The sequence below is a fragment of the Aquila chrysaetos genome, chromosome 10, assembly GCF_900496995.4.
Source record: "Aquila chrysaetos chrysaetos chromosome 10, bAquChr1.4, whole genome shotgun sequence".
Taxonomy (NCBI): Eukaryota; Metazoa; Chordata; class Aves; order Accipitriformes; family Accipitridae; genus Aquila; species Aquila chrysaetos.
Window position 1 is genome coordinate 24139789 of NC_044013.1, and position 14256 is coordinate 24154044.

The 14256-nt window shown below is 36.5% G+C and overlaps 1 protein-coding gene across 10 annotated transcripts in view; it reads left to right on the forward strand.

Moving 5' to 3' along the window:
• PER2 (period circadian regulator 2) overlaps positions 1-14256 on the forward strand; it is a 50377-nt gene that overhangs the window by 19123 nt on the left and 16998 nt on the right. For 4 of the 10 annotated variants that reach the window (XM_041126638.1, XM_041126637.1, XM_041126639.1 and 1 more), the window contains 7 exons: positions 221-289; positions 3380-3534; positions 4040-4161; positions 5792-5993; positions 7566-7617; positions 9000-9142; positions 9480-9558. In XM_041126638.1, coding sequence (XP_040982572.1) covers positions 221-289; positions 3380-3534; positions 4040-4161; positions 5792-5993; positions 7566-7617; positions 9000-9142; positions 9480-9558 — 822 coding nt within the window. The other 6 variants (XM_041126641.1, XM_041126642.1, XM_041126644.1 and 3 more) reach the window with 6 other exon arrangements.

Genomic DNA, 14256 nt, shown 5'->3' on the forward strand with positions numbered 1-14256 from the left:
TAATAACTTAGTGTACCAAGCAAAGCTACAGTAAGAAGAACCTTTTTAGACAAATGTGTAACAGCTATAGTTTCCATTTGTTGTATGAGGCAAAAGCTTTTAAAGTTGTTTTTTTTTCTAGATAGCCAGTCATTAATAGGAAAATATAGAGCTAAAATGAAGTAAAAGTTGGTTATTAGGTTTACTAATATTAATCTCTTTCTATCTTTCCTTATCCTAGTTCAAGCTCAAATGCATTTAGTCTGATGATTGCAAACTCTGAACACAATCAGTCTAGCAGTGGATGCAGGTAAATTAATGTGCATGTATCTTCAGCAATTTGCATGTATGTAATGCTAAATGCTGACAACTAAATAGTGTTGTGTTTTAGTTTTTTGTTTTGGCTAAATCTGGAGGAGTACATAAGAAATCCTTTGATTCTCTTCCTGTCCATAATCAGTAGCATGTCCTATTAACCACTTGGTTAAATTAGAGCTTTTTGTTGCTGCTCCATGCAAATTGTGCGATAACCTTTCAAGTCATCTTACTTTGTTTTGATTTCGTAGCTGAACTCTGTAATTTTATTTTTGTGGTTCATTTTAAATATTGCTTCAGCTCCAGTGGTTTTTTTTTGAAGCTTTTCTTTAAATTTTCTGCTCTTCAGAATTTAGTCTGAAGCCCTTTCCTGGGGACAACCTAGTAGTGTTTTAACATCAGAATTCACCCATTGAGTTGGATGTGTTCTGATGTCCAGCAGCCATATCATCTGCCTCTCCTGTGTTCCATTCGCCAGGATTCAAGCCTCAAGTCTGTAAGGATAAACCAACATCAGCTGCAGGAATCCCTCTGTATGAACTCTGCTTCTGACCCTGATAGCCTTGAGAAACCTGATGGCATTGAAGGCTCAAATCTGGACACTTTAGAGTGCCCTACTGTACTTGTTGGGTTTTTTAAGTCAGTTTCTGATCAGGAGACCAAAACCTGATCCTGAGCAGATCAAGGATATCTAGCTATCGCATACTGATGTTAAGACCCCTATCTACGTGTACCTACTTGACAGTGTTTCTGCCTGATGCAGTTCCTAGAGAAGTGATAAATTAAAATTACCCTTTTGCACCATTTGGTGCTTGATGAATTTTTTTTCTGTGTCTGCCTTCTAGGCACCTGGAGATCTTGTTCCATGCTGTATTTTCAATTGGAAATTGTGTTCTGGAGTTCATGTTGCTTAGTATGAAAGACAGAGTGAGCCAAAGGCATTTCTTAATCTTCCTTTGCCATTGATTCCATTTTCTTCACTGCAAGATTTGGGGGGGGGGGGGGGGGGCTACTCATTACAGTTTTTCTGATACCTCTTTATTTTAAATTTCATTGATAGCTCTCTGCTCAGAAATAAATAGGAATCCAGATGGTACAGTGTTTTCCCCAGCTTTCAGGCACAGTGCTAGAGGGTTACAGAGCAGAATCTGATCATCTCCTGGGAGTGGGAGACTGATGATATCTACAGAATGATCTTTAAAGAGAAGACTAAAGTAGGCTGATAAGCTATAGGTTTAGTCTTTGATTCAAAGACTACTGGGCTTTGGATTCAATATCAGCACAAACTAACTACTTAGTTTACTATCTGTAGGTACCTTTCCAGTTCACTGTCCACATCAAGCAAAATGGAAAGCTCCTGTCTTTATAGAACTTGCTTATTCTGTCCTCTGCAAGTAACACCTTCCCTGTGGTTGGCTACTGTGGCTGACGCTACTGATCTTTGGAAAAACATTTTTGAGTTGTATAACTTGTTTTCCAAGGAGGCTCGTCTTCTATCTTTGCTGCTGCTGTAGGCTAATTTGGAAAGGCTTCTTTTCTTGCAAAAGTGTCTGGCCACTCTCATGAAGCATACTCAGAGCACAAAACCAGCAGTATGCTCAGTTATTTCATAACCTTTTCCCTCTCTCTTCCCTGCTGCCAGCGTAGAGGGTTCTTCTGTTAACAAGGCCCTGTTTGATTGCATCAGTCCAAACTGTCAGGCCACACTGTAGATGTGATTTTAATATACAGCATGAACATAATGTTTCCCAAGGGAGTACTATACTCTTTTGTCTTATCCCTTGATGTTATTTCTCAGTACAAAATGACCACTGATTAAGTGAATGCTGTTTCTCATAGTACATTATGATGCAAGCAAGAACAATGTGTATTCTCTAGTACAAGCCAGCTTTGTTGCTTTCCAAGCATTTTTGGTGAAATACATCCAACATCTGTCAGATGATTGATCTACCTGAAGAACTTCTCAAACTTCCCAGAAAAATGTTCGGAAAACCTCCTGAAAATTACCTGGAGGCTGAAGCCACTTTATTGAGCACTTCAGACAGGGCAGTGCAGTTGCCAAGACTAGTATTTCCTCTGTTAGGGTAACTTCTCAGAGACTACCATCAGGTGGTAAGAGAAGACCTTCCTTCTGAAGGGAAAGATTTTATTTTCAGGAAGGTTTAACAAAAGGTATAGAATCTTTTTGATTGTTGTGACTGATTAGCTTTTAAAATCTACTCCAATGAGAAAGAGACAAGGTGATTTTTCATTTTAACTGCTTCCTACCCACCTGCCACCCATCTTTGTCATCCTCCCTTCCTTTCCTTTCCCTCCTCTTCCTTTTTGATTTTGTCAGCACCTCTTAATAATGGGGGAAGAGATCAGGAACTGCAAAGGCAGGCGATAATTTTCTGATGTTGGTACTGATAATCTCTGTAGTTTGACCTTCTACACTGAGACAGCACTTCTGAACATGCACCTGAGAAATGTGAATGCAATTTCTGTCTCCAGCCTCCTCTGATTCTTTACCCTACATATTTAGTCAAGTTTCCTTATCTTATTTAATATATTGCCATGCTTAACTGAGATACTTTGTTCCAAGGATTTCTCCATTTGTTTTGTTAACTTGATGCTCTCCCACTGCCATTCCCTTTTCAGGGACCTTTCTTATGAGAACCTGCTCGAACAGGAGGTGAAGACTTGAATGGACCTCCTGCTTCTCTCCTTTGAAGTCCATGAACATTTCTATGAGTTTGAATTTGAAAGGAACTAAGGAAAATACCACTAAAAAGGGAGGAGGGAGACTGGCAAAAAAAAAAAAAAAAGTTCTCTGGTGCTTGGCTATATGTACTGTTGCACATACAGAGTACATTTTACAATAAGACTTCAGGTGGTGGTAAATCTTTCATTTTAAATGATTCTAGCTAATTTAAGAATTATTGTAAGTTCTGAATGTTGATACTAAGTACTGGAAAAGTTAATGCGGCTAGCTGTACAAATTTAGGTACGTGACAAGTATCAGAGTGTATTTGGGCTTCTATGAGGATGATGTGTCACTTCAAGCATTCAAGTGACATTTTATTTTTTGTCTTTAATCTTACAGTAGTGAGCAGTCCACTAAAGCCAAAACACAAAAGGAATTGCTGAAAACATTACAAGAGCTGAAAGCTCACGTTCCTTCTGAAAAGAGAATTAAAGGCAAATCTAGTGTCCTAACGACGTTGAAATATGCCCTTAAAAGCATTAAACAAGTTAAAGGTAATCAAGTATGATACTACCTAGATAATGCCAACCTGGATAAAATTAATCATTTGAAATGGGGATTTATATGTGGTTGTCTGTGTAAAGCTAAGTTTATGTTTGTAAACCTCTCTAAACAGATGCTTTTATGGCGTTCCCATTTGTTGGCTCTGTTAACTTGTATTCCTTTGGGAGTTAAAGCAGCTCTCTAGATGCTTGATATTTTACTGATATTTTGTTGAGTTGTAAATTGTTTTCAAATTAATTTTCTAATTTCATACTATTTGAACTGTCAAACAGACATCGTGCACATATGGGTATATTAAGATGGGTAAATCTGTTTGGGTTGCTGATGAGGAAGCTCTACTGAGGAGAAACTAATGTGGAGTAGTACCTAGATTTCCTAACTGCCCATTCTGTCCTTATGCCAAAAAAGATTTTGGCTGTTTAACTGCCTCCAGGCTGGATGTTTATTGATGACATTTTTAATTCTGAATATAAGTTGTTTAATGTTCTTATGTAGCCAATGAGGAGTATTACCAGTTGTTGATGATTAATGAATCCCAGCCTGCTGGACTCAATGTGTCATCTTACACAGTGGAAGAAGTTGAGACTATAACCTCAGAATACATCATGAAAAATGCGGTGAGTATGGTGACCCAAGTCTACAGTATGTATTGAAAATGTTTTCTAGAACAGGAATTCTCAGGCATGCCTTTTTTTTTTTTTTTTTTTTTTTTTTTTTTACAAGGTAAGAGTTGGTAACTAGGCCAATAAGCTGAAGAAGCTGTCTTTTGCCTTCTAGGGGATGTTGAGTAGAAACTCTGAGCCTTTGCAGACTTTGCCAATAGCACCATGATCTAAGCTTTTTTCTGTCAGTTAGGTGGGAAAGAAGTAGTCTAAACTCCTTGGTCCTCTGAATTGTACCTCGTGCTCAGAGATGATGGTGTGACATACCTCAACATCCGTGTGATATAATGCACTGTAAGACATCATTAGTTTTCATTTTAGAACACCTGCTAAAGTTGGAGAGTAACTTTTTCCAAATTTTAGTCAAGGCACACTGAATTGTTTCAGCTTATCCTTATCAGTAGGGGTTATTGAATGTTTTACCAGTTCTTTGTGTTAGTGTGACTGAAAAGTGATGAAAGTGTTAGAATCACTGTGTGTTGGGTCCTTCTGTGGTATTTGTCTAGTCTTTGCAACTGGTATAGACTTACTGTGTGATCCAGTGATACTGTGTCGTCTTGTCTACATAAGAAGAGATATGACGATCAACATAGTTTTTAGCAGTAAAATGATAGTCTGAATTTTTTTAATTATTATTATTTATTTTCCACATTCCCAGTGTTTTAGGGATATATTATGGAGATTTCAAAAAATAATTGCATATAAATTTATTAGACTACTTTCACTTTTTCCCCCCCTGAAGCCTCTGCCTGAATATATGAAGTTCTGAAATCAATACAATAATGGCATGATGGGGGATGTTTGCTAGCTTGAAGTAGGTGGGTTTTGTTGTATCTATGAATAGTAAAGGTTACCCACAAAGTAAAATAAGTAGGAAGTCTAGAGTACAACTGAGAACGTTAGCCAAGTATGATAAACATTGTTCAATTGACCTAAATCATCTGAGTTTGTGAAACCGGTATTCTGATGACAGCTCTTAAGTTTGTGTATAGTGTTAGTGGATAGAGCACTAAAGGTTATGACGCAGGAAGCTCTTCTGTGTCAAGAAGAAAAACAATGTGAAACGATACAAGTGGGGTGTGTGTATGGTTGCGTGGAACTTTTTTTTTTTCTACCTGTCTACTCATTATTTACCAAGTGGTTTAGAGTACTTTTTTCATTTTGTGGATGAACAAGCTAACATAAGCAGCCTTTCGCAAAACAGTTGAATTTCATAAATGCAAAATATGCCTGTAACAAGCACAAGGAAACTGTGCAGTTTTATAGCTGGAAGCTTTTTAATTCTGAATTTGTAAATTCATTCTGCATCATAAGATTTTAGGCAATGATATCTAGGTCTTGTAACCTGGAAAGATGCTAGTGTATTATTCTTACTGCATAGTTCAAAAAGTGTACTGTCTCTGTCTACTTCATAAGCAGATTAATTTTATTTTATTGCTCCCTAAACAGATGTGGCTTAACACTACTTCCTTAATTTTTAATTTGAACTTTTTAATGCTTTTATATATTAAGCATTTTTCTGAGAAATACATACTAGATTGAAGAATGTTTTAAACCATCTAAATAATGAGATTTTTGTTTTTAGGATATGTTTGCTGTAGCTGTTTCTTTGATTACTGGGAAAATTTTGTACATCTCTGATCAAGCTGCTTCTATTCTCCGCTGTAAGAGGGGTTATTTTAAAAACGCCAAATTTGTGGAGTTCTTGGCACCTCAGGACATCAGTGTGTTCTACACTTCTACAACCCCATACAGATTACCATCATGGAATATTTGCAACAGAGCTGGTGAGTGATCTCAACAGCAGGTATTTTTCTGTCCTTCTTTCAGTCATGCAATCACTTGAAATGATTTTTAATATCCTTCCATCCTTCTCCATCACTTTTTGAGGGTATGACACAGATGCATTATTAGAACATCTCTGAACAATACTAGAAGTATAACACACCTTTATAGATCAGCAAGGCTTGTCCGTTGTCTAAAAGTCTTCTGAATGTCATTGTTTATTGGTTCTCATGCCCCTTTCATCCAAATGATTAATGAAAACACAGTAGGTATTCATGCTGAATAGTGGGTTTGCTTTCCACACTTACTAGCAATCAAATGACCACAGTTTTTATTTAACATTTCTTCAGATATAAGAGGGATAATATTCTGCCTCCTTCCTTTCAAAATGGTTATGATTTGAATACTGGACAACATGATTACAGTATAGAAAGATGTACTTCAGCTACCATCACTGTGCATTCACCAAGTGTAATCATATCTCTATTCTTTTAGCCTTAGAAAAATGATGTTAAGCCAATCATCAGTGATAATAGTGAAGGATCAGAGGTCTTAGGGCACTTGATATTTGTTTATGGGAGGATTGTTTTACTAGTGTAGCTACAGCTGTTAGGAATTGAGAAATAGCTGCCAACTATTTTAACCAAACACTTGAAATTCAAGGTCTGCTCTTAATGTTTGAAATTCTAGTCCATTGTATGCTAAGTCTATTAAGTTAAGTCAAAGTGTGAACCATGTTTAATCTGAAAAAACAATCAGCAATAAATATATACTAAGTAATGCATACATAAAGCAGGTTGGAAGTGACCTTGTGAGGTCTCTAGTCCAACCTCTGGCTCAAAACAGGGTCAATGGTGAATTCTGACCATGTGATCCTAATTACAGATACTATTCATTTATGCAAACTTTTTTCTGAAACATTTTCTGTGGTTTTATTATGTTTATATATAGCTTCAAATTTAAAAAAAGCAGTAAGTGGAGCTATGCACACTATCCCATGTATCAGCTGCCATAGAATATAATATCTAAAAGTATTGTGCACTGAGGCCTTTGAAAGACCAGAGCTTGCCTTGAAAATCAGTCTGTGGCTACTCTGGAAAAGGCGAGAAATAGGTTTAAAAGGTAAGAGGAAGACTTCAGAAAAGCAGTGGTTTTTTTGAGTGGTATGGGGTGGCAAGTGGATTTGATGATCTGGCTGTCCTAGTGCCTTTCTAGGAAAAAGGTCAAGTTTTTGGGTCCCAGATAATCAAATATTTTTGGTCAACACCATGAAGTACAGTGGAAAAGCTGATAAGAGTAAACAGCTCAAACTGGAGAACCATTTAGATACATTTTTGACAACAGCCTTGCATACACACCCCTGTGCGCGCACACACCTGCCCACACCCACCCAGCTTCACAATCTGAGTGGTGTTCAGATTTAGTTGCTTATGAAGTACATTGTTTAGCAAATACATACGGAGACTTCAGGGAACATAAACTTTTTATTCAGCCTTTAGGAAAAAATCTTGTTTTAAATATCATAATCTCTTAGTAATTTGTAACTTGTTATGAAATATGTTTAATGTTTCTAGAGTCTTCCACCCAAGATTGCATGGAAGAGAAATCTTTTTTCTGTCGCATCAGGTAAGACAACAATATTATAAAGCTTAGTGTTATATTACAAAACTATGCATTTAGAAAGTATTTGACTTTTATAAGAACCATATGGTATGTAAGTTTCTTACTTTTGCATAATGTGAACATAAGGCAAAACATATGCATGGCCTCTAGTTTATTAACTCCTAGAATCTACGGAGAAAACTGCAAAGTGATTTCAGAAAGTTGCATCTTAGAAGTTAATCGGCCTGAATATTGACCTTTGCACCATAAAGCAAGCTGATATGGTATCTTCTACTGCTATGGAAAGTCTTCAGTTCATGTTAATTGAACAGTTCTTTTCAGCACCTGCTACAGAGTCTCCTAATGTCTAATCTTAAATTTATCTCAAGTGTCCAGTAGAGAAAGATACATGAGGGTAACTTTACTTGTCTCTTTTGCTGCTACTAGATGAAACAGTTCCTCTGGTTTTGCTTTTCTTCCTTCTTTTCCTGCCCCTACTCCCTTTAGTTGCTTTTATTTAGGAAATGCTGGCAACTTACTCTGTGTTCTTTCTTGTGGAATTTGATTTCTTGCTGCTTATTGCCTCTCTGGTAGCATTTCTGAAAACAAAAATTTGTGGATCCTATTACTTAATTATTTCTGGAGTAAATAAATACTTAGCATTAAGGTATGAGTAAACTTTAAACAAATTAGAAACAATGCACAGCTCCAGAGCGTAGGTTGGATGTACTGTAAAAGTACTGCTGATATTATTGTAGACTTTTTTGTCCAACTAACACTGGTTCAAAAAGCTTTAGTTTTATAATGCTGTGCTGTTATAAACTTATTACAACTGAATTTTTATTTTTGGGGGTCACTGTGTAAATGGTTGTTATTTTTATTACTATGCTTTGGGTTCTCATTAAGTAAACAACTTCTTATAGGTAAGAATTTCTGAGTCTTTGTTCTCTTAAATTGCGATAAATGTCGAGTAAAAGAAGTTCTTTATGTTAGCTGAGGGTATATAACAGTCTTCATAAAATACAACTATAAATTCATCCCTCTGAAATGGATAACGTCACAGATTAAGATTATTGGATCAACAAAAAACTTAATCTATCATAGGAGGTGGGTTTTTCTTTTTCCATCAAATTTCCATTTAAAGCAATTGTGGATCTTTTTATTTCAGGCAGTAGATAGGACAAGATATTCTTTATTGCAGTTGGTATGCAAGGGGTACCATCAGAATTAGCTTCTCTTCTACCAAAAAAAAAAAAAAAAAAGAATTCAGAAAGTTAAGTTCTTGGGTGCTATTTTAGGAGCTATCATGCAGTCCTTGTGTCATGAGTAAGTTACAATAGATAAATTAAAACTTTGTTTAGCATAAGATGAATCTGTTGAAATAATTAACTCTGTTTAATTGTTAGTGCGGGAAAGGAGCGTGAAAATGAGATTTGCTATCACCCGTTTCGGATGACTCCTTACCTTATCAAAGTGCAAGATCCGGAAATAGCAGAGGACCAGCTTTGCTGTGTGTTGCTTGCAGAAAAAGTACATTCTGGTTATGAAGGTAATCCTTTGAATTCACAAAGGCTAGTTTGGTCTCCTGATAGTAAGAACTGTTCTATGTTCTGCTACAGGAATTTCCATGCAGTGTAGCACAACTGAATTTCAGCCTAAGAAGGCCAACCATGAGAGTTACTGTCAGTGATCTCAAGTTTTATTACAGTGAAAGATAATTGGTTTTGTTCTTTGCCCTTGCTGAAAGGCTGTGAGCTACCAAGTTGCTGTCCTATATGCTCTTAGACTTTTAGACTTTACTCAGTATTTAAAAGAAACATGTAGCTTGAAGTATTTTATGTATGCAAAAAACCCCACTTGTTAATCTGCTTCTATTTTTCTCTCAGCACCCAGAATTCCTCCTGACAAAAGAATTTTTACAACTACACACACACCAACCTGTTTGTTCCAGGATGTAGATGAAAGGTAACTTACAAAAAATATTATTTTTCAATTTACTGATAAGCAAGCTATCCAGTATCTTTACAGGTATTTTTAGGATTTAATTAAGATGTCTCTGGGGGGGTTAAAAAATTATATGACTACTGAAGAGAGTTTAACCCAAGAAAAGTACATCCCCCAATTTTCACTAAGCATGAAAACACGTTACACTGTGGTATCTAAGTGGAAAACTATTTGCCTGCTGACAACTTGTTCTTCCATTTTCCTTCCATCTGGGGCAAATCTTGACATAAATTCAATGAATGAAACCCACGGTCAGGAAAATTTCTGTGCTAACAATCATTACCTGTATGAGATTTTTATTTTTGATTTGTTTTTAAGTTTGATCCAATTAATAAAAAACAATATGCTGCTGTCACTTTCTGCTGGCCCATATACAACTAGAAGTGTGTCTCTTAAATGCAACATTAGATCTTAAAAAAAAAAAAAAAGTCAGTTCTCAGTTCAAACTACAGTCTTCATAGTTCTGTATACAAAACCTGTTCAAATTCTACTGGCTGAATACTTCACATTGTTTTGACAATCACGGAAGCTGATCAGGGTACATACTCACTCATATTTCAGAGTGTAACCAAATATGCTGCCTGTAATCTTAAGGCATACGCAGAGGCTCAGAAACTAAGGTGCAAACCAGGCTTTACTTTAGTCTTCTGGATTGCTTTTGCCTGGGGCCCTTCAGAGGATGTTTAGGTGATGGAAATGTGAGGTCTGTGAAAAGAATGAAAGATATTCCTTCAGAGTTAGGAATGTACTTGGCTGAGGAGACAATAATCTCAACAAGCTTTTAAGGACAGGGATGCACTTTGGAATATCATAGTATTTTGGAGACTTGACAAGAGAATTTACTTGTTCCTGAGTTGAAAACACAGGCTACCTTTTCCCTTTCTTTCTCTTCCTCTTCCCTTGTTTTACTTGATATTTTCTTCATGATGGTTTCTGATGTGCTATATGTGGGATTTTATTTTATTTAGGATTATTTTTTTCTCCTTAGTGAAAACTAAGTTGGCTGCAATAGTAGTGTCTGATTTCTGAGGTTCTGCCCTGTTCTTGTTTTTAAGCATTCTGAGGTTTAAGCATGTAGGCCTAGATGGAGGGGTTGTCTGCAGACAGAGTAGCAGTATGATGGACAATTTTGGATTTCTGTGGTATCTTTTGGGTGGGAATCTTCTTGTTTCTGAAGAAATACGCTGTTCTTGGCAAAATCTTTAAGTGCAGCACAAGGGAAGGATTGGGGGAAAAGAAGTTATTGAGAAGTTTGGTTAAGCTGCAGTCAATAAGGTAAAAAAAATTACTGTTTGACTTTTGAGACAACTTATCTGCAGAGAGGCCAGGCAGATCAGTATTACTGCAGTGTACATGTTTTTTATTAAATGAGAATAGCAAAAAGTAGCTATTGAAGATCACTATAGAAGACGACAATGATTAATCAGCGAGGATAAGTTTGGACTTTAAGGTACAGCTATTTTTGGCTAACTTGTGCAGACATTGGCTTAGTGTGAAGAGTTCCTGCAGGATAGAAGACAATGTAATGCTGACAAACTGTTTTTCCATGGTATGATTTATACAGTCTCTCTAAACAGCTTAAGTTGACAAAAGAACTACTTAGTCCAGTATAATTCTGTCATCTTCATGGATTTTTCTCTTCCTCATTGCCACACATGCTCCAAGCCAACTGCAACTTTGCAGGGTGGATTTATCTTTTCAAGTAGGCTAATGACACAATGTAAAGGTTCCCTTCCTCCACACACCCCCAGCTCATTTATTTCCAGTACTCATTTAACAGAAATGGCAAGATTACTGAATAGAGAGCTTTGCCATTGTTTTTGGGCTTGGGTGAAGTACAGTAAATCACTTCTGTGTGGCTACTATGTAAGTTTCTTTCCTGTTAGTCTGGTGTTACCACTTACTCTCCAAATACCATTTTTGAACACTCACAGTAAGGGTTGATTACATCTTGGTCTCATGTTAGGACTTTGCTTCGTTTATTTCTGTTCCTGCAATTTGTGTGGTTGATTTCGCTTTTAATTATTTAACTCCTGAGAGCGTTGGCAGCCAGATAAATGTTTGCCAAGATATGCATATGCAGTTTATTACTCTTAAGCTCTCCAGGGATAGGTGGAATACATAAACGAATAGATTCTCAGAGAAAGCAGAGTCTAATATTTAAAAATATACAACTGAACACCTGCTGTCAGGTGAGAATTATTCATAATATAATGCTGAAACTGTTGCCTGACTTGCATAAAATAAAGTTAATTCTGTAATCAGTATGTGTTCATGGGTTGGAAAAATCCTTATTTGTGCTAACTCTGCAAGTGGATCTCTGCACAGAACCATGTTAAGTAAATATAAATATTTTCCTGAAATTAAATGGATTGTTCCTGTATATATTTGTCTTTGAAATGTATTTGGTCCTTGATGTGTATGATGGGTGTAAGGAGTTCTATATAGTTCACACTGGAGTGATCTTAGTAAATTAATTTAAAGCAGTTTCCTATTTAACTTGCAATATAATATAGACTTCTTATTCATGTTGTTTTGACATTTTGTCATTCTGTAAAACACAAACTAAACTTGCTGCCTCTCCTTATCAGCCATTCTTATGCCATATGTGCATTTGCATTCATAAAATGAGTTTATTAACTTAAACTCTGAATTATTTTGAGTTATTCATTATGAGGAAGCATAATGATGCTGAGGTACTGCCTCTGGTAGATAGTGAATTAAGTATTCTCAAATACAGCATTATACAGTCACAGAAATGCTGGTTGGAAGGGACTGCTGGAGGTCTCTGTTCCATCGTTTTGCTTGAAATGAAACCATTGCCCAGTTCTAGGTTAGGTCAGCTGTGACCTTGTCTCAATAATGCCTGAAAACCTCTAAGGACAGAGATTACACAATCTGTGTGGGAAACTGTTCCTGTGTTGCACTACTCAGTTTTTAAAAAACCTCATCCTAACATCCAGCATAAGCTTTCCAGACTGTAGTCTGGGTCCACTGCCCAAAGTTTTATTGTCTGGCACCACCAAGAAAATTTAACTCCACCTTTTTAACTCCTCTTTCCAGTAGTTGTGGGAAGCTCCTGGATCATCCCTTAGCTTCCTTTTCATCAGAACAGGCAAGCTCAGCTCAATCTCTACTCATCAGTCTTATATTTTAGATCCCTGATTCTTCCAGTGATCTTCATATCAGTATAAAAATGGGTAGATTTTTTTTCTTTTTTGCATAGAAGTGACTGAATTTGCATCTATCTTTATAACTAGGTTAATAAATAACAGTTTAAAATTTCATCCCTTTTAGTCTAGGCGTTCTGTTGCAGCACAAACAAATGTGGAATTTGCCAGGCTTTCATAAAGCAGGTGGCAAAGAACAGAAACAGTGTGAATGAAAACTCATGTTTTCTTCTACTTCTTACATTACTTGATGAACTCCTAACTGAAGTAATTCAGAGTTGATTGGTATTTTAAACTCCTCTAGTGGCATAACTTTTCTTAAGTGCTTTGAACTTGGCAGCGTTTTTAAATGTCGGTGTGTCAAAATGGTATGATTTGGTATGAGTTTCATGCCAGTTTCAGCTTTGTAAAGTTGTTGCTTTAGATCATCCACAAGCTTTTAAGACTCATTATTTAACTAATTGTTTCAATAATAAGGCATTAGTTACTATCCTCATTTTCCCCTGAATATCTCAGTGTCTCTGCCAGAAGGGTATGTTTGATGTTTTGGGGAACTGATCCAATTGCAATGGGTTATTGGAAGTGCAGTGTTGAAGGCGTTTGTCCCATAATGCTTTTCAGTTCCAACACAACACAGATCTTGTGTCTGTGGCGCACTGTGGCTAAGTTCTTCATTAAAGCAGTTCAGGTACCTGAGTATCTTTCTGCTCCTGAGCCTTTGTCAGTGAATGGTGCTGGGGGGAAGGTGTACAGTGCTTTGAGTTTACAAGATGACTTGTTAGCATCTGGCAACTGCTTAAACGTTACTAAGTACTAGTGACTTAATGCATTATTTTTTTTCCAAAGCATATTTTTTGGCAGTTAGCTTTCAGGGTAAAGTGTAAACTGACATTTGTGAACTTTTGCTCTTTCTACTTAATACGAATGCTTTAAGTGAGCAATGAAAATTATTTCATTACATGAATTAGTCATTTACATCATCAGAAATGGTCATTGATAATGCACAGGAATTCAGTAACATTACTTTTAATTCTCTATTTTAATTAATAAGCTTGCTTCCTTGCAGCTCCTTTGAGTTGAAGTCTTAACCTGCCTGTGAGAGTTTCCTTGATTCCTAGTCGACTACCCTGTTGCTAATTCAGCTATAGTAATCCTGTGATCCTTAGCCTTGGCTTGCAGCGCATAGATTGAGGTACTATTTACATTCGTGAGAGGTTTACACAATTAAACTTTATTAATATTCTTTTAAAATTAGGGTAAGTATTTATTCTCTAGAGCTAGGCAGCACAGAAATGACAGAACTGTTGTAGCGGATGCCTTGATTTGGTCTGATCACATTGTTTTATAAAGTTACTAAAAATCCCCAGCCACACCACAAACAAACAAAGAGTTCAAAGAGTACTACTGTTATTAAGTTGGCACTGCTATTTCCCCAAATCTAAACTTAAAATTATTCATTCTCTTTACAGGAAAAAGAGCAAAGAAAACT